This window comes from Rattus norvegicus, chromosome X, assembly GCF_021556685.1.
Source record: "Rattus norvegicus strain SHRSP/BbbUtx chromosome X, alternate assembly SHRSP_T2T, whole genome shotgun sequence".
In the NCBI taxonomy this organism is placed as follows: Eukaryota; Metazoa; Chordata; class Mammalia; order Rodentia; family Muridae; genus Rattus; species Rattus norvegicus.
In genome coordinates this window covers 160361912-160386694 of record NC_141554.1, presented here as the reverse complement: position 1 = coordinate 160386694, position 24783 = coordinate 160361912, and the positions used below count along the sequence as shown (strand labels likewise).

The following is a 24783-nucleotide window of genomic DNA, read 5'->3' as shown; positions in this document are numbered from 1 at the left end:
TGACTCGGCCCTAGGTATCTGGGCGTGCCTGGGCTCGTTCAAGCCTGTTGCAGCTCTGAGTTAAGACTCATGGGGTGGGTCTTTCATTTTCCCCCATTTTCTTTTAGACTTGAGTAAAATCCTTTACTCAAATCGAATTCTAAGGAATCTCTTCCTGTTGTCTTACCCTCTGGTATTGTTGGGTGACAACAAGCGTCTGAATGACTGAGAGTCTGTTCTTTATGAACTGCATCAATCTGTTTAGAATGCAGGGGCCAAAGAGGAGGATTAGGAGGAGGATGATTAAGGGTCCCATCAAGGTGGACACCAGGGTAGCAAACCAAGGGGATCGGTTAAACCACCCCTCGAACCAGCCTTGTTGGGAATCAAACAGCTTCTGTCTCTGGGCCAAGCGTTCTCGGAGCTTAGCCATGTTATCTCTCACTAATCCTGTATGGTCTGCATAGAAACAACATTCTTCTTTTAGAGCAGCACATAGCCCTCCTTCGCGAAGGAACAGCATGTCTAGCCCTCTCCTATTTTGTAAGACTACTTCAGACAAAGATGTTAAGGACTTTTCTAATGCACTCACGGATTCCTCGATAGCTTTTAGATCTGCATTCATGGCTGCTTGTAGCTGACGAAAGTGACCCGTCTTGATGAGGGCGGTGGTCCCCGTCCCTATACCTGCAGCCATTCCTCCTAAGGTGATTCCTCCCAAGAGTAGAGCTAGGGTCATGGTGATGGGTTCTCGCCTGAATCGAGTCAGCCCCTCAAAATGTGAGTATATGTACTCCGGCCCATGGTAGGTGACCTTAGGCCAAATTTCTACCAGTACACAGTAGTCTGAGGATCTGCGGAGGATTGCGGCAGAGATACAAGGTGTCAATCCAGTGTTACAGGCCCAATAGGTGCCTGTAGGAGCTGCTAGGTAGTAGCTTCCAGTGGGGATCCTCTCGGTGATAGCGCAGAGGACCTGGTGAGTGGGGGGTATGGTCCCTATACAGAGTCCCTGTCCTGAGACTTCCGGCAACGTCAGCCTATGGCTAGGGAGGGTTGTGCAGTTGGCCGGGGCCGTAGTCTGATTAGTATAATTCCCCATGACTGCCACACCCTCATAATAGGGCGGGCTAGAGACCAGGCACAGCCAGCATTCTTGGGTCTTGTCAGGTTCTGAATAATTGAGTGCCAAGTATGCCCTGGTCACTAAGTTGATTAGCCGGTCTCCCGTTCCTAGCAGCTGAGGGGCCGGTGTGGAAGGGTCCCTAGTCGGGGAGGGAGTTGTTAAGATATCCCCGGAGTTCTGAGTGGTGTTTAGCCATAGTGGGGGTCCGACCGGGGGCAGTGCCGGTGCTGGTCGGGAAGGGGGCTTTTGATCCATGAGGACTGGGTTTGGACCAATCTCTTGTGTGACCTGTTCTCTCACCAGTTGGAGGGAGAACAGGAGTCCTGGGTTAGTTTGGCCAGGGGTATACAACCGTATCCCCCACCTACGCCCCACCTTCCAATCTCTGTTTTTACCTTGATCCGTGAATTCTATTGTAATTCGAGATTCGCCTGGAGTCTCAGGGGAGAAGGCCACTAAGTCCCCCTTCTTGGTCCCCCACCATCCTCGAGTGTAAGTCTCACACCCCCACTTAGCGCAGTAGAAGGTCTCAGGACCTCCGCACTCCCGTGTCCTCTTACCTCCGGGACAAGTATACCAATCAGAGTGTCTGCAGGGTGGGTATGAGTTGTGGGGAGTCCGCTCATTATGCTCCCAGGAGTCCTTAGCCAGTTGACAAAGGTCGAAAGTCAAAGGGGGCCACCAGGTTCCTTCAGCATGCTTACCATTAGCTAGGACTTGAGACCAGCCCGTCTCTAAATTAGTTATTATCCAGGACATATTATATACCTGGTGGGGGCTAGTCCCCAGACTCGCCCCACCCCTAGTCCATAAGACAGTTAAGAGCAACAACGTGAAAATCTTAGCTTTAGGGGGTTTTGAGTGCGTTGAGCCTTCCATGTCTGGGGCGCGATGTTGTGATCTGCCGTTTCCTCAGGTCGGGCTGCCTTGGCATGAGATGCGTGGATCCAAGCCGCAATTCCGTCTACCTTCAAGGCTGTCGGGGTAGTCAGGAGAACTGTATAGGGTCCTTTCCACCGAGGCTCGAGATTCTTGGTCTGATGTCTGCGCACCCACACGGTGTCTCCGATCTGGAACGGGTGCGGCACCGTCGGTTGTTCAAGCCTGTCTTGGTAGGCCGCGGCTAGAGGTTTCCAGATGTCTCTCTGCACGATTTGTAGGGCCTGAAGATGTGCTGCCAAGGAAGGGCTATTAGCGAATTCAGCGATATTTGAATCAAAGAAATTGATAAATGGGGGTGGGGTCCCGTATACTATTTCAAAGGGAGTCAGGCCATGGGAGCCCGGTGTATTCCGGGCCCGGTATAGGACTAGGGGTAGTAGGGACACCCAATCCTTTGAGCCAGTTGCAAGCGTTAATTTAGATAAAGTCTCCTTAATTGTTCTATTCATGCGCTCTACCTGTCCTGAACTTTGGGGTAAATAAGCACAATATAACTTCCAATCAATCCCCAATAACTTGGCCACCAACTGACTTACCTGGGAGACGAAAGCGGGCCCGTTATCTGACCCCAATACTTGGGACATTCCATACCTGGGGAAGATTTCTTCGAGGAGCTTCTTGGTCACCACCTTGGCCGTTTCATGTTTCGTGGGGAAAGCCTCTACCCATCCGGAGAAGGTATCTATGAACACTAAGAGGTATTTGTGTCCGTACATACCAGGCTTGATTTCAGTGAAGTCAATTTCCCAGTGGGTACCAGGCCGATGTCCTCGGGGACGGACTCCTTGTCCAATTTTAGCTTTTCCTGGGTTTACCTGAGCACAGGCCCTGCAGCTTTCAGTCACCTCCCTCAAGGCCTGATCTCGTCCCAGGAGGTAGGTGTCAATCTCTTCTCGTCTTAAGAGGGTCTTCATCTTCTTGAGTCCCAGGTGTGTTAATTTATGTAGGTAGGAGATTAATTCAAAGGTCATCTTTGTAGGCATAACTGTTTTCCCTGTGTAGACCCACCGTTTTAGTTGTGGGCACCAAACGGCCCCCATTTTCTGTAGGAGCTTTGTGTCCTCCGTGGTGTAGAGCCAACCGGTCTGTTCCGGCTGTGGAGACGTGGGTTGATCTTGGTCTTTTAAGGACAGAACTTGGGTGCCCATGGCGGCCTCACGCGCTGAGTCATCAGCTAGCCGATTTCCCCGTGCCTCGGGGCTGTGTCCCTTCTGATGCCCTGGGCAATGTATAATGCTCAGTCTTTTTGGTAGGAACAGAGCTGCCAGGAGGGCCAGAATTTCAGTCTTGTTCTTAATGTCCTTACCCTCAGATGTGAGCAGCCCTCTTCTCCGGTAGATCTCTCCATGGATGTGTGCTGTAGCAAAGGCGTAGCGGCTGTCTGTATATACATTCAGCCTCTTACCTTCTGCCATATTGAGCGCCTGGGTTAAGGCAATGAGTTCAGCCCGCTGTGCGGAGGTACCAACAGGCAAGGCGCTTGCCCAGATCACTTTGTCCTCCGGAGTGACCGCGGCTCCAGCTTTCCGTTCCCCGTTCACCAAATAGCTGCTACCATCGGTGTACCACGTATGGTCAGCATCCTGGAGAGGTCGGTCCGATAGGTCTGGTCTGGTTCCATGTACTTCTGCAAGGATCTGCAGACAGTCGTGCTGTTCTGCCTCCTCTGGCAAAGGAAGCAGAGTGGCTGGGTTGAGAGCGACCACGGGCCCAAACTGGACCCGTTCCGCATCCAGTAGCAAGGCTTGGTAGTGGGTCATGCGGGAATTAGAGAGCCAGCGGTCAGGGGGCTGTTTTATCAAAGCCTCCACTGCATGGGGTGCCAGGATGGTGAGTGGCTGCCCCAAGGTCAACTTCCCAGCGTCTTTAGTTAGGACGGCAATGGCTGCCACCATTCTCAGGCATGGTGGCCAACCGGAGGCCACAGGGTCTAATTTCTTAGACAGGTAGGCTACCGGGCGCTTCCAGGGTCCCAGTCTTTGTGTTAGGACCCCCTTAGCATACCCTTGCTTCTCATCCACAAATAGTTCAAAGGGTTTGGTGATGTCTGGGAGACCCAAGGCAGGGGAGGACAGCAAGGCCCGTTTAATGTTATCAAATGCCTCCTGTTGTTCTGCCCCCCACTGGAAGAGCACCCCCTGTTTAGTGAGAGGGTACAAGGGGGCTGCCATCTCGGCAAACCCAGGAATCCAGAGGCGGCAGAATCCCGCCGTTCCTAGGAATTCCCGTAGCTGTCGGCCATTTCTTGGGGCTGGGATGTTGGCCACGGTCTGTTTCCTAGCCGGAGTCAGCCATCGCTGTCCGTCCCTTAGTTGATAGCCTAAATAAGTAACCTGGGTCTGGCAAATTTGAGCCTTTCTGGCGGAAGCTCGATAGCCCAATCGCCCCAAAGTCTGCAAGAGGGATTCTGTTCCCTGGTGGCATGCTGTCTCAGAAGTGGCCCCTAGAAGAAGGTCATCAACAAACTGAAGAAGTATAAGAGTGGGATGCTGGACTCGAAAGTCAGCCAAGTCCCGGTGTAAGGCCTCATCAAAGAGCGTTGGGCTGTTTTTGAAACCCTGTGGTAACCTTGTCCAAGTCAACTGTCCCGAAAGCCCCATTTCAGAGTCTTTCCACTCAAAAGCAAATAAGGGCTGGCTTTCTGGGCTCAGCCGGAGGCAGAAGAAAGCATCCTTCAGATCTAAGACCGTATACCAAGTATGGGTGGGAGGCAGGGTGCTGAGTAGGTTATAAGGGTTTGGGACAGTTGGATGAATATCTTCTACTCTTTTGTTGACCTCTCTCAAATCTTGTACCGGCCTATAGTCTCCAGTGCCGGGCTTCTTAACAGGTAGCAGAGGCGTATTCCAGGGTGACCGGCAAGGGACTAGGATGCCTTGGTCTAAGAGCCTCCTGATATGTGGCTTTATGCCCTGATAAGCTTCCCATGACATGGGGTACTGTTTAATGGAGACAGGAGTCGCGGTGGCCTTTAACTGGATAATTAGGGGAGGCTGTTGGAGCGCCAACCCCATCCCGCCAGTCTCCGCCCAGGCCAGTGGGAATTTCGTGACCCAAGAGTCTATTTCTAGAGATTTTGGCTTGTCCTGTTCTGGTTCATATAATCTATATTCATCTTCTAACTGAAGGGTTAAAATCTGAAGAGGAATACCGCGGGGCCCGGTTACTCGGGTCCCTCCTTCTTCAAAATGGATCTGAGCTTTTAATTTGGTAAGCAAGTCACGGCCCAGCAGAGGGTATGGGCAGTCCGGAACATATAAGAAGGAATGGGTCACCTTACCAGTAGCCAGCTGAACCCGTCGATCTGTAGTCCAACGGTATCTCTTGCTGCCAGTGGCTCCTTGTACCCAGGCCGTCCGGTCGCTGAGTTGTCCAGGGGCCTGGGTGAGGACTGAGTGCTGGGCTCCTGTGTCCACCAGAAAGGTGACTGGCTGCCCCCCAACTTCAAGAGTTATCCTGGGCTCAGGGGGGGGGGCTCCTGGCCCTGACCTCCCTAATCTTTATCTAGGGCCAAGAGGGAGGTCTGTGGGCGGGGTCTTCGGAGCCCGCTGGGTTTCTTAGGGCAATCTCTGGCCCAGTGTCCTCTTTCTTTGCAATACGCACATTGATCCTTATCTAGCTTTGGCCCCTTTCGAACTCCCACCCTCTCTCCCCTTTTCTCTTGACCCTGAACTACGGCGGCCAAGATTCGACTCAACTCTCTGCTTCTTTTTCGGTCTCTCTCATCCTTTTCTCTACGTACTCTATCTTCCTTTTCTTCTTGTGTCTCTCTCTTGTTATAAATTCTTTCTGCCTCCTTAAGTAAATCCTGCAGTGTATACCCTTGTAAATTTTCTAGTCTCTGTAGCTTGGCCCTGATATCTGGTGCTGCCTGCCAGATGAAGGACATGGAGACATTTGTCATTTGTCCTGGATCATCTGGATCATAAGGGGTATACATGCGATAAGCTTCCTTAAGTCTCTCTAGGAAGGCTGAGGGAGTCTCTGCAGCCTCTTGTACCACTTGTTTCACCTGAGCCAAATTGGTGGGGCGTCGTGCCGCCCCTCGGAGACCCGCTAGGAGCAACTGGCGATAAAGGCGTAGGTGTCTCCTACCTTCAGCCGTGGTGAAATCCCAATCAGGTCTCGTAAGTGGGAATGCGTCATCGATCTCTTCCGGGAGCAAGGTGGGGCGTCCATTGTCCCCCAAAACATGTTTCCTGGCCTCTAAGAGCACTCTCTGCTTCTCCTCAGAGGTCAGGAGGGCCTGTAAAAGTTGCTGTATATCATCCCAAGTGGGCTGATGGGTAAGCAAGACAGATTCTATCAGGTTGGTGAGAGCCACCGGATCCTTAGAAAAGGGGGGGTTGTGTTGTTTCCAGTTATATATGTCGGCCGCTGAGAACGGCCAGTATTGCATCTGGCCGCCAGCCCCTTGTCTAAGCGGAAAGGCCTGGGAGGTGGAGTCTGGCGCCACCTCGCGTCGTCCCCGAAGTCTTCCAGCCACAGGGGAAGGGGCCGCCTCGAGTCGAGGTCTAGCAGGCGGCTCCACTTCCTCTTCTCTTGGCGGGGCTGTAGGTACAGGGTACGGAGGAGGTTCTTCCAACAGGAGATCTATAAGGGGGGAATTTGGGTCCTCTGGGAGGACAGGTTTCGGGGGAGGGACTTTGGGAGACTCTTCCTTAGTTAGAGCAGGATAGAGAGAGGAAGAAGCAACCAAAGGGTCAGGTGGGCTCGGGGAAACAGGTTTAGGGGAAACAGGAAGTCAATTCGGGTTCACAAAGGGTTCTGCCCAAGGAGGAGGGCTAAATGCCAAGCTCTCCCAGGTGACAATGTAGGCCACCTGGTCAGGGTGTCCGTACGGCTTCTGGCGGAAAATCAGGTCCTTAACCTGCAAAATAACGGTCTTGTTAAAAGTGCCGTTCACCGGCCATCCCACATCGTAAGTGGGCCACTCGGACGTGCAGAGGGTCTGCCATTTTCCTTTCTTGATCTCGACCGACTGATCACGTGCTCGGTCTCGGACGTCCTTCCAATGGTCTAGAGTGAGACTCAAGGGGGTTGTTAGCGATTGTCCCATGGTAGCTTCAAAGAAAATTAGGGCACAAATTAGACAGACAAATCCAACGATCAGACAAATAACAGACAGACGCGCCGCGCGGCTTCGACGTAAAACCCAAAACAAAGAGTCAGATGGAGGTGCCCAGGGTCCTGGACCCTCTCCCCCAACCAAAACCACGTATCCCTCCGATACGGGCTGAGCCCCAAAGAACCGGGCTCCAGACACCCTTGGAACGTCTTCCAGGGCTGCGGGGGGAGAAGTCCGAGCTCGTCAGCTCCTTCTCTGACCCGCCCAAACGGAGGCGCTGAGGGTCCTGAACCCTGAGACACCGAAGGCCCTGGGCCTTCTCCTCCGACCAAAACCCAGATCTGAGTCCAAAACTGAGAGGAACTGAACACGCGCACAGGACAAGACAAGACAAGACAGGGCAAGACACGACAGATGCCGGCCGGCTTACCTCCCGGTGGGTGGTCGGTGATCTCTGGGCGGAGGATCTCCAGATCCCGGACGAGCCCCCAAAATGAAAAGACCTCCGGAGAGGACCTTTCCCTCAGGAGGAGACCCCCAAGTGCCCAATGACCGAGCCGAGGCCACTCGGATGCAATCAGCAAGAGGGTTTATTGGAAAACACAGGTACCTGCGGGCACACAGTCTCTTCGGAGGACTTGCGCGCCCAGCAGCTCCAGCATGGGGCTTTTATAGGGTTTGGGGAAGCAGAAGCGGGCGTACAGAAGCAGATGCATAGTTACGGGGATTGGTGGATTTAAACGAGGCATATAGACATGTTCACATATGATTGGTTATTTCACAAGATGAGGTAATAAGGTATAGCTACACACATTGGCAGGTTTGAATCATATTCGAATGAGGTTGTAACATGGTAAGAGTACGTGCGGGCTGGGACGTCCTGAATGTCATGGGGGCTAGGGACTTATCCCTTCCTGCCAGATCCGGTACTCCTAGTCTGTTCTGTATTCCTTTCCTTTTATGGTCTGTTAGTTTTAACCGTGACTCGGCCCTAGGTATCTGGGCGTGCCTGGGCTTGTTCAAGCCTGTTGCAACTCTGAGTTAAGACTCATGGGGTGGGTCTTTCATTCATTATAGGTGCAGAATGCACCACACACAAACTTGTCATAGAAAAGAATAGTGTTTCATTTCCTCACCCACCATGTAAATACATATGTCCAATGAGGTAATGACTCATCCACAGAATGAAAATCTCCTTATATCATATATTTATATGATAAATATCCTACAATGGGAATAGCTAATCTTGACATAAAAAAGAGAATATATTCATTCATGACAAAATTTTAACATATAAAAGGTTCTATCACAAAATGAAAAACATGGAAGCAATATCTTCTATGCACAAAGGGACTGATATACAAGTGAGTGGCAAAGACTGTGCAGAATACACAAAACGTGCACATATTTTCAAGCTACATTTTATTCCAATTATGGTGCAGGGTGAGTAGACATGGGCTCCGATCCTTATCCTAGAGTCTATCTGTAATTTATACCCATCATCAAAGTAAAAATCTATTTTCTCTAATGGAGTGTTACTGGATATATAGAGACAACATGTCCAAGTGTAGTTATCAACACAAAATAAAGTTCAGGCTTTTTAGTATATGTGTTGTGGAGGGGACTTTGTGTTTGACATCTTTGTCTTATTTGTTTGTTTAGATATTTGTTTTGTGGTATTTTTTAAAGACAGAAAAAAGTGAAAACATAAATTTGAGTGGGTCCGGTAGAAGGGAGGAACTGGGATGAGTTGAGGGAAGGGAAAAACATGATCAAAATATCTCATGTGAATTTTTGAAAACCAATACTGTTGTAAAGGTTAATAAAATAATGATACTCAAGAAGAAACATTTTTAAAGATTAAAAATTGTAAAACAAGAATAGGGAGCTAGGGTTGGGAATTTAGCTCAGTGGTAGAGCGCTTGCTTAGCAAGCGCAAGGCCCTGAGTTCGGTCCCCAGCTCCGAAAAAAAGAAAAAAGAAGAAAAAGAAAAAAAAAAGAATAGAGAGCTAATGACCACTGAAAAAGAACTAGTTTTTTTGTATGGATAAGCTCCCTAACATTTCATTTCCTTCTTCAAGCTATAGCTCAGTGGTTTCCCATGACCTCCCAATCTGTACCTTCTTCTCATTTATGTCTTCTCAGTCATGTCCATTACTACTCTATTCACAACATCTAGGAAATGGTAACAACCTTAATGTCCTTCAAATGATGACTGGATAATGGAAATGTAGCACATAGACATATAAGTGTCTTAGGTAGGGTTTCCACTGCTGTGAAGAGACACCATGACCAAGGCAACTCTTACAAGGACAACATTTTCTTAAAAAAGATTTATTTACTTTATGTATATGAGTCCTTTATCTGCATTCTGTATACCTGTATGCCAAAAAAGGACATCAGATATGGTTGCAGGGAATTGAACTCAGGACCTTTGGAAGAATGGTTAGTGCTCTTAACTGCTGATCCATCTCTCCAACCCAAGGTCAACATTGAATTGGGGGTGGCTTGCAGGTTCAGAGGTTCAGTCCATTATCATCAAGGGGAACATGGCAGCATCCAGGCAGGCATGGTGCAGGAGGAGCTGAGAGTTCTACATCTTCATCTTTAGGCTGCTAGTGGAAGACTGGCTTCTAGGCAACCAGGATGAGGGTCTTATTTCCCACACCCACAGTGACACACCTACTCCAATAAGGCCACACCTCACACAAGTGCACACTGCTATGTGGAACTTTTTCTCTGGTTCTTAAAAGTTGACTGTACCTATCCTTAGTATTATAGTTGCAACAAGACAAGTCCCCCTGTTTCCACTGCTTGAGGGTGGTTTTCAGCTTTTTCTTCAAACAGAAGAGATTCTTCTGGCGACAGTGAAGAACATCATCACCTAACAACCAGAACCTTACTCTGGAAGTCCCAGAAGTGGTTCAGTTCAGTGAAGCAGAGGTGGTAGATGTTAGCAATTCTAAATAAATGTCTTTAATAAATATGAACTTTAACATCTACCACCTCTGAACAAAGTTTTCATTCTCACCTCTTGGAGGATCACTACCTGCACTGACACTGGCAGGGTCCCCTTCACTACACATGGATGAAAGCATGTTTGCCTTTCTGTGTCTGGATTATTTCACTTCCTGTCCTCTGCGTTCCTCCACATTGAAGCATAGGATAGGAATTTGCTTCAACATCTTATTACACTACACCTACTGTGTTTCCATTTCTTCTCTTGTTTGTTTGTTTGTTTATTTTAGACAGGGTCTCACCATGTAGTCCATGCTGGCCTTGAGCTCATAAAGATTCACATGCCTCTGCTTTCCAAGTGCCAGAACTAAAGGTTTGTCTTTCTTTCCTTCTTTCTTTCTTTCTTTCTTTCTTTCTTTCTTTCTTTCTTCCTTCCTTCATTCCTTCCTTTCTTCCTTAACATTTAAAGATTTATTTATTTATTCTATATAAGTACGTAAATATATAAGTACTCTCTTCAGACACACCAGAAGGGGGCATCAGATCCCATTACAGATGGTTGTGAGCCACCATGTGGTTGCTGGGATTTGAACTCAGGACCTCTGGAAGAGCAGTCAGTGCTCTTAACCTCTGAACCATCTCTCCAGCCCAAAGGTTTCCCCTTTTATTTATTTTATTCATCATAAAATTTTATTTTACTGAATAAATTTTTTTTGTGATTGCTAAGCATTATTTTTAAAAATTCAAATATAATTAGATACACCATTACCCTCATTTCCTTTATTCCCTCTAGCCTCTCCCACATGCCTCCCCCTCCCCCGTTCCTCTTAAATCCATAACCTCAGGGACTGGGAAGATGGCTCAGTGGTTAAGAGCACTGGCTACTTCCAGAGGCCCTAGCACCCACATGGCAGTTCATAGCTGTCTGTAACTCCAATTCCAGGGATCTGGTATACTCACACATGCCTCATACATGTAGACAAAACACCAACGCACATGAAAAATTTTCATGACCTCTTTTTCTTTAATACAATATATATATGTATATATATGCACACACACACACACACACACACACACACACACACACACACATATATATATATTCAGTTCATTTAGTGTTTTTTATATGTATATGATTTCAGAATTGACCACTTAAAGGTAGAAATGAATAACCAGTTAAGGGACTCATCCTTTGGAAAAGTTTTTTTTTTAAATTATTATTTTTCTCTCTGTGTGATGTATGTGGGAACACAGATAGACCACAGTGCCTGTGTAGAGGTCAGAGGACTTGTTTTGTAGCCCATCCTGGAGAATGTTCTTTTTGTGTAGGATCTTACTCTGTAGCACAATACAGGCTTACCTCATACTCACAGCAATCCTCTGCCTCGGGTTCTAGAGTGCCACGATTACAGGCCTGGCTTAAGAATGTGTATTCTGAGCCCTGCTTGGGAGTCATTATGGGCAGCAAGATGGCACCTGACAGCAGGGTCATGTAGCTCTGTAATGTCATTTTAAAGGAAGTATTTCTTCAGCCAACAAGATACTGCAGAAATACTAAAATCTTACCTCAGAAATACAGAAGGAAATCTATAATCTCAAGAAGAAATGCAACTTATCCAGTGTGGAAGTGCAGAATATTCATATTGTGTCTTAGATTTGTCATCAAACAAAAGTATTATCTTTACAATAAAGGATGTTCAAAATGATAAACAAAGAATTGTATATTTAAATACCTTAATAAATATTCTGCAAAAAGAATGAAGTGGCTCGGTTGTAGTGGCACATGCCTTTAGTCACAGCACTAGCAGTCAGAAGCAGGAGGATCTCTGAGTTTGAGGCTAGCCTGGACTAAAGAGTGAGTTCCAGGACAGCCAGACCTGTTACATGGAGAAACCCTCTCTTGAAAAAAACAAAAACAAAGAATGAAGTATAGAAACTCTTGATGGACCAGGTCATGGTGGCACTCACCTGTAATCCCAGCACTGGAAAAACAGAGGCAGGTGAATCTCTGTGAGTTCAAGGCCAGTCTGGTCTACAAAGTGAGTTCCAGTGTAGCCAGGGCTACACAGAGAAACCCTGTCTCAAAAAAACAAGAAGAAGGGGTTGGAGATTTAGCTCAGTGGTAGAGCGCATGCCTAGCAATCACAAGGCCCTGGGTTCGGTCCCCAGCTCCAAAAAACAAACAAACAAACAAAAACAAAAAACAAGAAGAAGAAAGAAAAGAAACTCTAAATGATCGGCCACTTGTATCTCCTACTTTATATATCTTGGTCAGCTTCTCCACAAGTTGAACTGAATTTAATGTTCAGCACTCATGGCATACGGAAATGCAGCCCTAGATTGTCTGCTATGGCTAAATGCCAAAAGGCCAGGCCATGACCAGGCACAGCACATTTGAGTTAAAACACAGCAGACAGAGGATACAGAGACAGGCAGATCTTTGTGAATTCTAGACCAGCCTGGTCTGCACAATAAAGTCAGGGTGGGACCCTTTGCTGATAGATACTGCCACTTACAAATGACAGCCTAAAATTCAAAATGACACATTTTAAAAGATACTATGTAAATTTTTGCCTAATAAGTAGAAATACCTTTAATAGTTAAAAATATAAATGCACATCAATGTTGAACTTACATAAAGAGAAAGGCGAATATAGGTATATTAATCCACAGATATTAATCTCCAAAGAATAAAGAAATGGGAAATGATATAAATGTTTTCAAGGGTACATGGATAATAAATAAATCCAGGCCTTTGATGTCAATACTTGAGAGACAAAGAGAAAGGTTCCTTGTGAGTTAAAGGACAGCCTAATCTACAGAGTAAATCCAGGTTAGCCTGGGCTACAGAAACCATATCTCAATAAATAATAATAATAGTTGTTTTTAAATTGTTTTAAATTATCAAAATGAAGATGGCTATAAGTGCGATGGTTATGGTGATATAGTACATCCTTTTTGAGAGAGGTCAAATTAGAGCACACTTAAATAGTAAAGGGGCTGCTGGATTGAATCAGTCTATACTTTAAAAAAAAAGATTATCTTATATATCAAAGTACACTGTAGCTGTCTTCAGACACACCAGAAGAGGGCATCAGACCTCATTACAGATGGTCATGAGCCACCATGAGGTTGCTGGGAATTGAACTCAGGACCTCTGGAAGAGCAGTCAGTGCTCTTAACCTCTGAACCATCTCTCCAGCCCTCTCCCAGTCTCTACTTTTAATGACTTCAAACTGCTCAACCAAAGGCATACTATGTTAGGAGAGAGGCTCTAGGTTTGTGTTAATAGGTAAGAAGAAAAGACTTTGGATTTCTTCCAAAATATAAAAATCAGATTTGATACAGGAAGACCCTCTGAAGATCTTGGCTACAGACAGGAAAAAAGAAACCAAGAAGACCAAACAGAACAGGTAACATGATTTGCTGATCCCTCTACATTGGAACAGCTCTGAGACTGGCTGTGACATGAAAATGTCTCTAGTCAGAACTTCAGCTATACATAGCAAATGGATCCTTTTCTTTTCTTTTTTTTCGGAGCTGGGGACCGAACCCAGGGCCTTGTGCTTGCTAGGCAAGTGCTCTACCACTGAGCTAAATCCCCAACCCCAGCAAATGGATCTTGATGGCTACAAAGTCCTCAGATTTCATCAAACCATCCTTTCATATGGCATGGAGATTTATATTGTAGTCTGATTATATGGTCAAAGAGCAGAAAACCATCCTTAATTTATTTGTGCACCCTGCATATGCCATACAAATGTATTCATAGAACTATGTTGGAGAAATTATTTAATCCTGACCTGGTATTTCTACCCCACCTTGGACTCTTAGTTCCTGGAAAAAGACACACACAGCCTTTATATTTACAATAAGCCTTAAACAGTGCAAGAGTTGGGCAGATATCTACCCTTTATGTTATTAAAATCTACTTTCTTATCAATAACTCCAAATTATCACTATGTTTTATCTGGACTGCTCATGACTTCAATTAATCAGCCCTCAAGTTTCACATAACCCATGGCCATGGTCCTTCTGCACCTTCTTCTCTGTTGTTCTCCTCTGACCCCAAGCCTGTGAAACCTAAACCCCATCTCTTTCTGCCCAGTTATTAGCTGTTGGTATCTTTATTTACAAATCAGAAATAATTTGGGGGCAGAGTCACTTAAAGAGTCTACATGCTGATTCCTCTCATCTCTCAGGCAACTAGTCTTGGGGCCTAATATTATTAGCATTAGAATATAAGCAGCATCAGGTGAACTCACTACAGAACTATGTATTGGTTCTCAGGTTTGTAGATTGCAGAATGAAAAACTAGAAAGATAGCCCTGACAGGATTCACCCTCAGGGATGCTGAAATGCTGAGACCTGCTGTTCCAGCTCCCTGATTGATCCTGCCTCTAACTGAAGAACAGCTTCAGAAAGGAGTGCCAATCCCAGATTAGTAGGAAGCAATCTAGAAATGCAAATTAAAGTCACAGTGAATTACCTTTGTGTGAGCAGTGATTGGCAGAAATTTGAAAATCCAACAGTGGCAGTTATTGTTATAGATGTAGAACAAAGGAACTCCCCTAGCTGGTGCAGATGAACTGGGACAAGCCCTTTGGAAAACAATAGGTATTTTCTGTTGTGATAATTGAATTTATAGCCTGAAGAGCTCATTTCTAGGCTCTCTCTGGAGGACTTAATGACACTAAAGTACACCTGTAAAGCCACTCACTTTGTTTCTGACCGGCAAAAGCCTAAAGCAATCTAAATAAATACCCATTTAGTAGAATAGAAAAAAAATCTGTAAGAGTCACATACTGAAATAACACATAACAGAAATTGAACAAGCTGAATCTGTACACATTAGCTTGGATGCCTGTCACAAATGTAACATGGAGCAAAAAAGGTGAGTTTCTTTTTTTGTTTTTTTAAAGGTGAGTTTCAAATGAAAGATACACGCTTCAATTTACACAAAGTTTAAAACTTACTGCATTAGGGACCAATACTATGGAGGGCTCAGTGGTAGAGTGCTTAGCAAGCATGTGTCCTGAACATTACAAAATAATGACAATAATTCTCCATTACTTGAACCACACAACAGACCAGTGAGCCTCATAGACAGAACCTTCCAGCTAGTGGGAACAAAAACACATTCTTTTACATTTTAAAAAAGTATATATGTGTATGAGTGTTTTGTTTACAGGTATATCTTGTTTACCATGTGCATGAAGTGCCCACAGAGGCCAGAAGATGTCAGATCCCCTGGAATTAGAGTTACAGATGTTGGTAAGCCTCCATGTACATAATGGGAATCAAACTCAAGCACTCCAGAACAGTAGTCTATGTTCTTATCCACTGACCTATATCTACAGTTCCAGAATACACATTTTTAAAACATTTAAAAATGTAGACTTTAATAAGTGTTAATATGTGTACACGGAGTTGGGTGTGGTGGTACATGCCTTTAATCCCAGCACTAGGGACACAAAGGCAGGTGGATCTCTGTGAGGCTAGCCTGCTATACAAAGTGAGTTTTAAGACAGCCAAGACTACATAGAGAAACCCTGTCTCACAAAACAAACAAATGTTGAAGTTAGGTCCCAGTTCTTCCTCCCAGCCCCATGTTCCCAGAAATAAGACTCAGACTCAAAATACATTTACAAATACCTTGACCATAAAGCTAGACTCTTCTCTGACTAGATTATAACTAAAGACAGTCCATTTAATTTAACTTACATTCTGTCATGTGTCTGGTTACCTGTGCTCAGGTATCATGTGCCTGTCTTGCTACATCTTGCTGGAGATTGGTGCTAATGCTTTGAATCTGCCTGTCCAGACTCTGAAGGTCCTTGTCCCCAACTGGTTTTTTATTTATCAATAAAGATGCCAATGGCCAATGGCTGGGTACAGGGCGGGGTGGAGCACTTAGAGTTGTGTGGGTAGGACACAGAAAATCTCCAGGACTGGGAAAGAGGAAGGGGACATAGTAGTAGCAAGAGATAAAGCCAACCAGTCATGTGAGTTTCTGGGTAAGTGGACACTGGCCACTTCCCCGATTGGTCCTGGGGTAATAGGGGAAGGTTTAGGAGTGCTCAGCCTTTGAATTAGCCAAGGCATTTTAAAATTTTAAAATTTTAACTTGTGTGTGTGTGTGTGTGTGTTTTCTATTTGCTGATCCTTGGGTGATGCAGTCAAAAACTCACCGCAACACATCTTCCCTAGAGAATTTTCTGCCTAGCTGTATCTCAGAATCCTTTCTCTCTTCTAGATATACCACCTCTATTTCCTGACTAAGCCATAGGTTATAGGCTTTTAAATTGACAGATGATGCAGCCATACAATATACAAGATATTCTCTCTACAATTCCTCTTTTTGTCTAATAAAAGGCTCTTTTTCAAATATAAATTAAATACAGTTATAATAATTTATAAGACAATCATGAAAACTCTAAGGTATGATATACATTTATATTGTCCAGGCCATAATATTTGGTAACTTTAGAAAATATTATATTATGTATCCTATTTTTTTGTGTTTATGTTTAAAGTTTTATACTTAACTCAATTTCTATCTATACTTGTACTACCATCCTAAAAACATCTTCTTAGACCCAAACATCTTCCTAAATGCTAAATAACATAAGTTTAATCCTGAGATTATAACTATCTAATTTCTAATCCCATCAGAGTCTTGAGGAGGAATAAATATTATTTCATATTTGAGTATGTAGGAAGTACAGGAACATAGCTTCCAAAAATTATAGAAATGACAGAGGCAGCTGATATCCTGGATAGTCCCCAATATTCTCTATGATGCTAGAACATCTATCTTCAGCCTTCTGACCTAGATTATCTGACAGACATTTATGAAGCAGGAATTATTAAGGATTTGTTTACCCTATCTTAGCAGAGCTTGGCAATTGACTATCCAGTATCCATTTATTCTTTTTGGACAGCATTTTGTCTGCAGCAAATTTATGGCATTTTCTTTCTCCAGTGACCAGCTTGCTGTAGTTGAAGCAATTCCATATGTAGGTTTTTGATGTTCATCATCTTCCAAGTTGAATGGGGTACTGCTAGAAGTTGATGTGTGTCAATGTCAAAAAAGATCTTAAATTAATAAAATAATGTTTAAATATCATATTCTGTAAGTCTTTGAAATTTTTGAAGACCATCTATCTATTCATAGCATATCTGAACAAGTAACAGGGTATATATTTATGTGACAATCTAAACTAGTATCTAACATGAATTTGATAACTGGCCATTAACTTGCAGTATTTAATTATCTTTAACAGTTTGTAATAGCAGCTATTAAAATGACTGAGACTAAACCTTGCATATTTAAATGAGTTGCATATGTTTCGAAACATATATATTATGTTGCAGCAAAATTAATTTTATATTTTGTGTCAATAAACAAAGGTTTATACTAATGAAAACCTTAAACCTGTATCAATATATAAAATTCTGTGCCAATGTAACAAAATAAAACCTCAACTTTCCATTAAAATACACAGATCTCTACCAATGTATAATTATGGCTATAAAATGTTTTTTGGGGAGCCTGGTTGAGTTCCAGGTGCAAGGCGGCCACTGGAGGAGAGCAGGCTGCCGCTCTCGCAAGCTTTGGAGGCAGAGCCTCAATGTTCCAGATCGAAGGTTTCCCGCCAAAGTTGGACCCGGAGGAGATGAAGCAGAAGATGCGTGAGGATGTGGTCTCCTCCATTCAGAACTTCCTCATCTACGTGGCCCTGCTGTGAGTCACTCCATATATTTTATAGAAGCTGGATAGCATATGAGACTTGGGAGTCCCATGGATGCATGGCATGAAGAACCACCTGGTGACAGCTTTCCTCCTGTTTGCAGATGAAATGGCCCAGAAACGTGTAAGACTGATTAAACGGACATTAAAAAAAAAAAAGAAAAGAAAAGAAAAAAAAAAGAAAAAACCTACTTGTTAAGAACAAGTTGGGCTTTGAGAACTGACCTCCATAGCTGAAATATAAAACTATTTGGGAAGTGTAAATATCCACCTCTGTGAGTGTTGCTGGAATTATAGATAATGTCAGACTCTGAGGGGCCTATGTCTCTGCAGTCATTTCTGTTTACGACTTCTGTTCAAAGTGTTACTTGTGAAGAGACTGTTTGGAAGTCAGCATACACCCACAATGACATTTAAGCACAGTCTATATTTTTTTCTTTTTTTTTTCTTTTCTTTTTTTTCCAGAGCTGGGGACTGAACCCAGGGCCTTGCGCTTCCTAGGCAAGCGCTCTACCACTGAGCTAAATCCCCAACCCCCCTTTTTCTTTTTAACCCCCTACTCTTTACCTAAGACAGAAGGATAGAGAAGAAGAAAAGAAAGATAGAAATTCCGGAGGCTAAGCTTCCTATTTAGTTTCGTCCCGGCCCAAGACCACATTTGTAAATCATTCCTTAAAATGACAATGCATGTATAATTTATAATCCACCCCAACTTAAGGGACTGGGATGACGCTCTTCTTATAATTGCTTCCTGGGACTGAGGCCAGACTGGTCTACAGGGGGAGTTTTAGGACAGCTAGGGCTACACAGAGAAACCCTGTCTCAAAAAACCAAAAAATAAATAAGCTGTGGTTTTACTCACAAAACCAAGTGTCTTGTGCACAAGAGGCAATCCTGCTAGCAGTAGGCCATGGCCTCTGTTCCTGAGAAATAACTAGTAATGTGAGGATAAAGTGTTAAAGTACACATCTTCCTGAAATGTAGAGGGAGGGTTCTGAAGTCCATTGCACGGGCAACTTTTAGCCCTTTATAGCCCTGGCTGACACTGCACATGCTGCCTCTGCCACCCTGGTGCTGGGATTATGAGAATGAGCCATTATGCCTGACTTTTGTCATTCCTATTGTTTGGTATCATCTCATGTAGCCTACTTAGGCTGACCTATTTAACTAAACTCCTACGATCCTGAACTCCTGATTCTCCTACACAAAAGAGGCAATATTTTAACTGACTGTTTTTGAATGTTGACAAAATTTAAAACACATGAAGAGCTGTATGATTGTAGGGAGCTGTATTGGATTTGGGCCTGGCCGCTTTGTGACTATGGCTCAAAGTGGCTGCGTGACTCTTGGCTGCACGGCCACAGAGATTCAACCTTGAAATGACTGCCGGAAAGTCTTGAGATTGTTGGACAAAGGCCTCTCCCACGAATTTACGGCACAGAAAGATAACATTCACAGGATGTTTCAGTCTGAGCAAACACCAGACTCCGGTGTCACCAGCGCATGACCTCTTCACCTTCTGCTATCGCTGCTGGAATGTCCTCCTCCCTCCATCCTTTGTGTTTCACAAAGGACACTCCCCCTACCTGAAAGCCTTAAAACCTGTAACACTTGCCCCATTAAACAAGACCTTGACAACAGAACTTTTTGCTCGGTCTCCTTCTTCTCTTCACCCCCATTGATACACAGGTAGAAGGCCTCTTCCCCGCTGGCAGGGGCATATGATAATGCAGTGCTCATCTCTTGTCAACAGTAGTAAGAGTTCTTGTGTTTTCTTTTCTTTTTGGGACTAGATCTCCTATAGCCTAGGCTGCTCCCCACCCCAATTTCCTACGTAGCTGAAAATGATCTTGAACTTTGAACTTCTTTTTTTTTTTTTTGGTTCTTTTTTTTCGGAGCTGGGGACCAAACCCAGGGCCTTGCACTTCCTAGGTAAGCGCTCTACCACTGAGCTAAATCCCCAGCCCCGAACTTTGAACTTCTGATTCTACTGGTTCTACCTCCTGAGTGCTAGGACTATAGGTATGTGTCACATCATACCTGGTTTATGAAGTGCTGGGGATGGAATTCAGGGCTTCCTGTGTGGTAAGCAAGTGCTCTAAGTGGTCGATAGCTGGGTTCTTGTAAAAGAAACTAGAAAATGGCTTCATGTACCTTTGGGCCAGTGTAGTGCAGTATGAGGGTAGGTAATTAGCTCCTTATAAGCAACTATGCCAAGCCTCTACTGGACAGTCTTCATAATACCTTAGAAGATGCACAATACCTTGCCATAAAAATATTACCATAGAAAACGCAGTCAGCAAGAGATGAGCACAGTCACATAGTGCTCTCTCCTTTCTCTTCAGTTTCAGAATCAGGACACTTGAAATGCAGAACAATCTAATGCCTTACAGAAGATGGTTAGCAGCTAAAGGACTACAGACTCCCCAAATGATGATATATTGTTTTTTCCCCATCTGGCTACTAGTTGTGGAATAGTTACACTGTCTGAAACTTCTTAGGTAAAGTGAACCCAAGACAAAGGCTTGGGAATGAGTCCAAAGAGCAAGCAATGGTTGTGATCATAAGACAATGAGAGACAACCTTGAGAGAATACCAGAAGAGACACTGAGTTGGAGAGAACTGGCATTTCAGGTGGAATGCATTGGCTCCTGCAGGAAACAATCAATTAGAGTTCATTGTTAGCCTAGCATTGGTGACATACACCCTTAATCCCAGCACTCCCACCAGGCAGAAGCAGGTGGATTTCTATGTTCTAGGCCAGCCTGGTCTACAGAGTGAGTTCCAGGACAGACAGAGCAACACATTGAGACTCTGTCTCAAACCCTGCCTCCCAAAAAATAAAAATAGAGTTCATTGTTCATTTTCAATGTTGGAATGTAAAGAGCTATCTTTGAGTTTGCATTCTGTATTTGCATTGTGTTTTGAAGGGAAGGGATGATAGGATACTTCTGTTAACCCTAAACTCATAGGCCAGTAGAGGAGGCAGGTATGTAAAAAAAAGGGAAATAAGCCAAGTGTTGTGGTACACAGAGGATCTCAAGTTCTAGGGTAGCCAGGGCTACAAAGCAAAATATACTACCAACAAAAATCAAGAGAGAAGAAAGGAGGGAGGGAGGGATGTGGAGGTTGTTATGATTTAGCCATACCTGTACGTGGGGCTGGTTCTGGTTCGTATTAGTTGAACTGAATGGAATCTGAGAACCAATGGAGCTGGAACATTAATCTAATGTGATGCCATAGTGCCTTTTCAGAAAACAGTCTGGATGCCACCTGTACTGTGGGGTCACTTGTCAGAGGTGAGTATAACTAAGTTTAAGATTTTTTTCCCAGAGCATGGTGGCCTTAAATGAACACAGATACACTTGTCTCTGCCTCCTGAGTATTGGGATTAAAGGTATGATAAAGCCTTATCTACTTTGCTTAGTCTTTTAGGGACTGTCTTACTTTTCTATTAGTGTTATAAACACCATGACCAACACAATTTATACAAAGTAGGATTTATTTGGGATTTATGGTTCCACAGGGATGAGGCCATCACCAAGCGGGGAGTTGGCAGTAGGCAGGTAGGCATGACTCTGGAGCAGCAGCTGAGAGCTCACATCTCAATCTACAAACTGGAAGCACAGAGAGCTCATTTTATTATAATGAAATAGCTGGCATCTTTTGAAACCTCACAATGTCAGCCTCCAGTGACTTACTTCCTCCAGCAAGGCCACACCTCCTAATACTTCCCCACCCTAAAAAAGCTACCAACAGGAGACAGAGTATTCAAATGTCTGAGACTTATGGGAGGACATCTCATTCAAACCACCACAGGGATGTTGACTTAGATAAAATCCAGGGTTCTTGGCTCTTACACAGAAAGAATTTCAGGAGAAGCCAATATGAAACAAAGTTTTGAATTATTAAAAACAGATAAAAGCTAGGGAAATGATCTAGTGATTGAGAGTCTATATGACTCTTGTGGGTGACCTGAATTCAGTTGCCAGTATCAGAATTCCAGCTCCAGGGGAATCCCATCTGTCTGGTCTCTGAGGACAAGGGCATTCAGGTACACATACCCACATAGACATGCACCATATACATAATTAAGAACAACAAAAGGTGCTTGAAAAAGAATAAATCATACCTGAGAACATGTGGGCTTCTGATAGAAGAGTCACAGTTTATAGGCTTTTCAAGGAAGAGGTACCTTCTCAGGGTAGAGTACTGGCTGGTTGCCTTACCCTTGGAAGGCCTTGGTCTCTCCTGGCAGGAACATTTTCTGTCCTACAGCTTTCTTGGATGTCTTTACACCATAGCAGGTGCCTTTCCCCTTCTGAAACTAAGGCGACAAGAATGTCTACACCCACTGCTTCTTTTAGTACTACATGGGTAGGTTTGCAGGTTGGAAGTCTAAGACCATGGTGTTGGCAGGGTTGCTTTTTCCTGAGGCTTTGACTTGTGGCCTTTCCTCTGGATGCAGGTCTTTGGTGGTTTCCATCACTTGCTCACTTTGCTCTGCACTTAAATCAGGTATTGTCCCTCCCCCATTTCTGGGCTTCTACACATTGTCTTATTAGGCATGTCTCTTATTTTCTGTTGTGACTATGTTCCTCTGGATAGCTGAATTACTTGGCTGTCATTTTGGCAGAGTATAAAGGAAGGTCAAGGGCTAGTCATGTGTCCCATCTTCCATGTGTCACTTAAGGTGCTTTTTTTTTTTTAAGATTTATTTATTCTATATAAGTACACTGTAGCTGTCTTCAGACACACCAGAAGAGGGCATCAGATCCCATTACAGATGGTTGTGAGCTACCATGTGGTTGCTGAGATTTGAACTCAGGACCTCTGGAAGAATAGTCAGTGCTCTTAACCACTGAGCCATCTCTCCAGCCTTTAAGGTGCTTAAGACTTCTGAATTCACCCCAACTTCCAATCTACTTCTCCTTGAAATGGTATTACTCCCCCAATACAGCCCAAATTCAGGGCCACCTTGCCTCTTCCAATTGTCAGATCCCCTTATTGAGATTTCAGGCCTCAACTAAAGCAAGTGCTCTGCTTGTTTCTATTTTCTCAGCCTCTATCCATCCATCCATCCATCCATCCATCCATCCATCCATCCATCCATCCATCCATCCATCTACCCTGTCTATGTATCTGTGGTGGTTTGAATATACTTGGCCCATCAAGTGGCACTATTAGGTGCTGCCTTGTTGGAGGAAGTGTGTCACTGTGGGGGTAGGCTTTAGGTCTCTCCTTCTAGCTATCTAGAAGGCAGTAGTCTGCTCCTAGCTTCCTTCAGGTGAAGATGTAGAGCTCTCAGCTCCTTCTCTAGCACCATGTTTGCCTAGATGCTGCCATGCTTCCTGCCAGAGTTGCCATGGTCATGGTGTCTCCTCACAGCAATGGAAATCTTAAGACAGTATCTATCTATGTACCTATCTACCATCTGTCATTTTCCTTCCATTATCTGCTATCTATAAATAATCTTTCCTGTATCATCTATGAATCTATCTTTTTTTTTCTTTTCAGATTTTTGAGAAAGGGTCTAACTTTTGGCTCTAGTTCACTTAGAATACAGTGGGTAACCCAAGCTGAACTCAAATTTGTGTCAATCCTCCTGCTTCAACAGCTCAAGTGCTGGGATTATAGACCTGGGCCACCATGCCTGACTAATTTTTTATTCTACTAATCCATCACCTATTTCTCTCTCTTAATAGCAATCTATGTATCTGTCTAGCCATCTATAGCCATCTATTAACCACTTGTTTTGTAGTGAAATTCACAGGTCTCTTTGAAGTACATTGTTCAGTGCTGTTTTGTAAATTTACAATGTTGCACAACCATTTCCTCTGTTGTTCCAGAACATTTTCATCACTTTCTCACAAAGGAAACGTTGTATTCATTAAACAATCTCTCCTCATATCCATTTTCCCAGCCCTCCCACCCTGGCACCTGTTCATTTGCTTTAGGTTGTTATAGATTTGTCTCTTCTGGATATTTCATTTAAATACTATCATATAATACTTGGACCTGTGTGCTTGGCTTCTTTGTCAGTAGCATGTCTTTAATGTTTGTGTATATTGTAGCACGTGTTGCTGTTTCATAGCCTTTTATAGTCAAGTAATGTTCTATTGTATGAATATGCATGTTTGTCCATTTGTTGCTGGGTACTCAGACTCCTGTAGATACTGGGTAGAATCTACACAGTAAACATTTACATGGGTTTCTGACTTGGTTCTTTTGGTATGACTTGAGGGTGGGAATGTGGGCAGTGTGGGAACCCAGCTTAGCTTTACAAGAGCATCCCCTCTCCATTCCTAGCAGCAGTTGTCTGGTCTATCTCCAGTAAGTGTCCACACACAGCTCCACAGCCTGCTTTATGCTGAATCCAAGGCCATTTGCATCCTACATAGATCCCCTCAGTGACCTTTAGGCTCAGTCTAGGCCTTTCCTTCTCCCCTGTACTGGATATCTTTCTCTGGACATAACCTTGAGCCTTGGACACACTTTTCCCTCTTCTAGAAGGTTCAGAAGCACCAGTACAACTCAATCCAGGAATCACTTCCTTTCTGAGGCTCTCTCAGTGCTTAATTTACCTTCCTGGCAGCTCACTGGGTTTCTATAGCATTGTTTCTGTATTCTCTACAGAGACTTGGCAGACGTATCTTCTCTCCAGCAGTCATTTGGCCTCGAATATCATTTTAGAGCAATGTTGTCAACTCTGCCTCCATAGGGTACAAAATGTATAACCAGAGAACACTCTTTTGAGTCCCACAGAGTTAGCAGTTGACTAGGTTTTCACTTGGGCCCATGTTTGGGGGGCAGGTCTCCTCTTTTTCTATCAATATTTTGACCTTTCCCCAGAACTTTTGTTGTTGTTGCCTGTTTTTTTGACACAGGGACTCACTATGCAGTCCTGGCTGTTTTCAAACTCACTATGCACACTGGGCTAGCCCTGAACTCACA

At 44.3% G+C, this 24783-nt stretch overlaps 1 protein-coding gene and 1 pseudogene across 1 annotated transcript; one reads left to right on the top strand and one right to left on the bottom strand.

The window, feature by feature from the left end:
* Positions 1–1923: 1923 nt before the first annotated feature.
* LOC134484226 (uncharacterized) lies at positions 1924–6726 on the bottom strand. Its single transcript, XM_087601090.1, is given in 3 exon segments — positions 1924–2293; positions 2639–5520; positions 5523–6726. Coding segments are annotated over 3 exon segments (4176 nt in total). The 5' UTR covers positions 6447–6726.
* Positions 6727–17710: 10984 nt separating this feature from the next.
* On the top strand, positions 17711–17866 carry Tomm5-ps1 (translocase of outer mitochondrial membrane 5, pseudogene 1; annotated as a pseudogene).
* The last annotated feature ends 6917 nt before the right edge of the window (positions 17867–24783 follow it).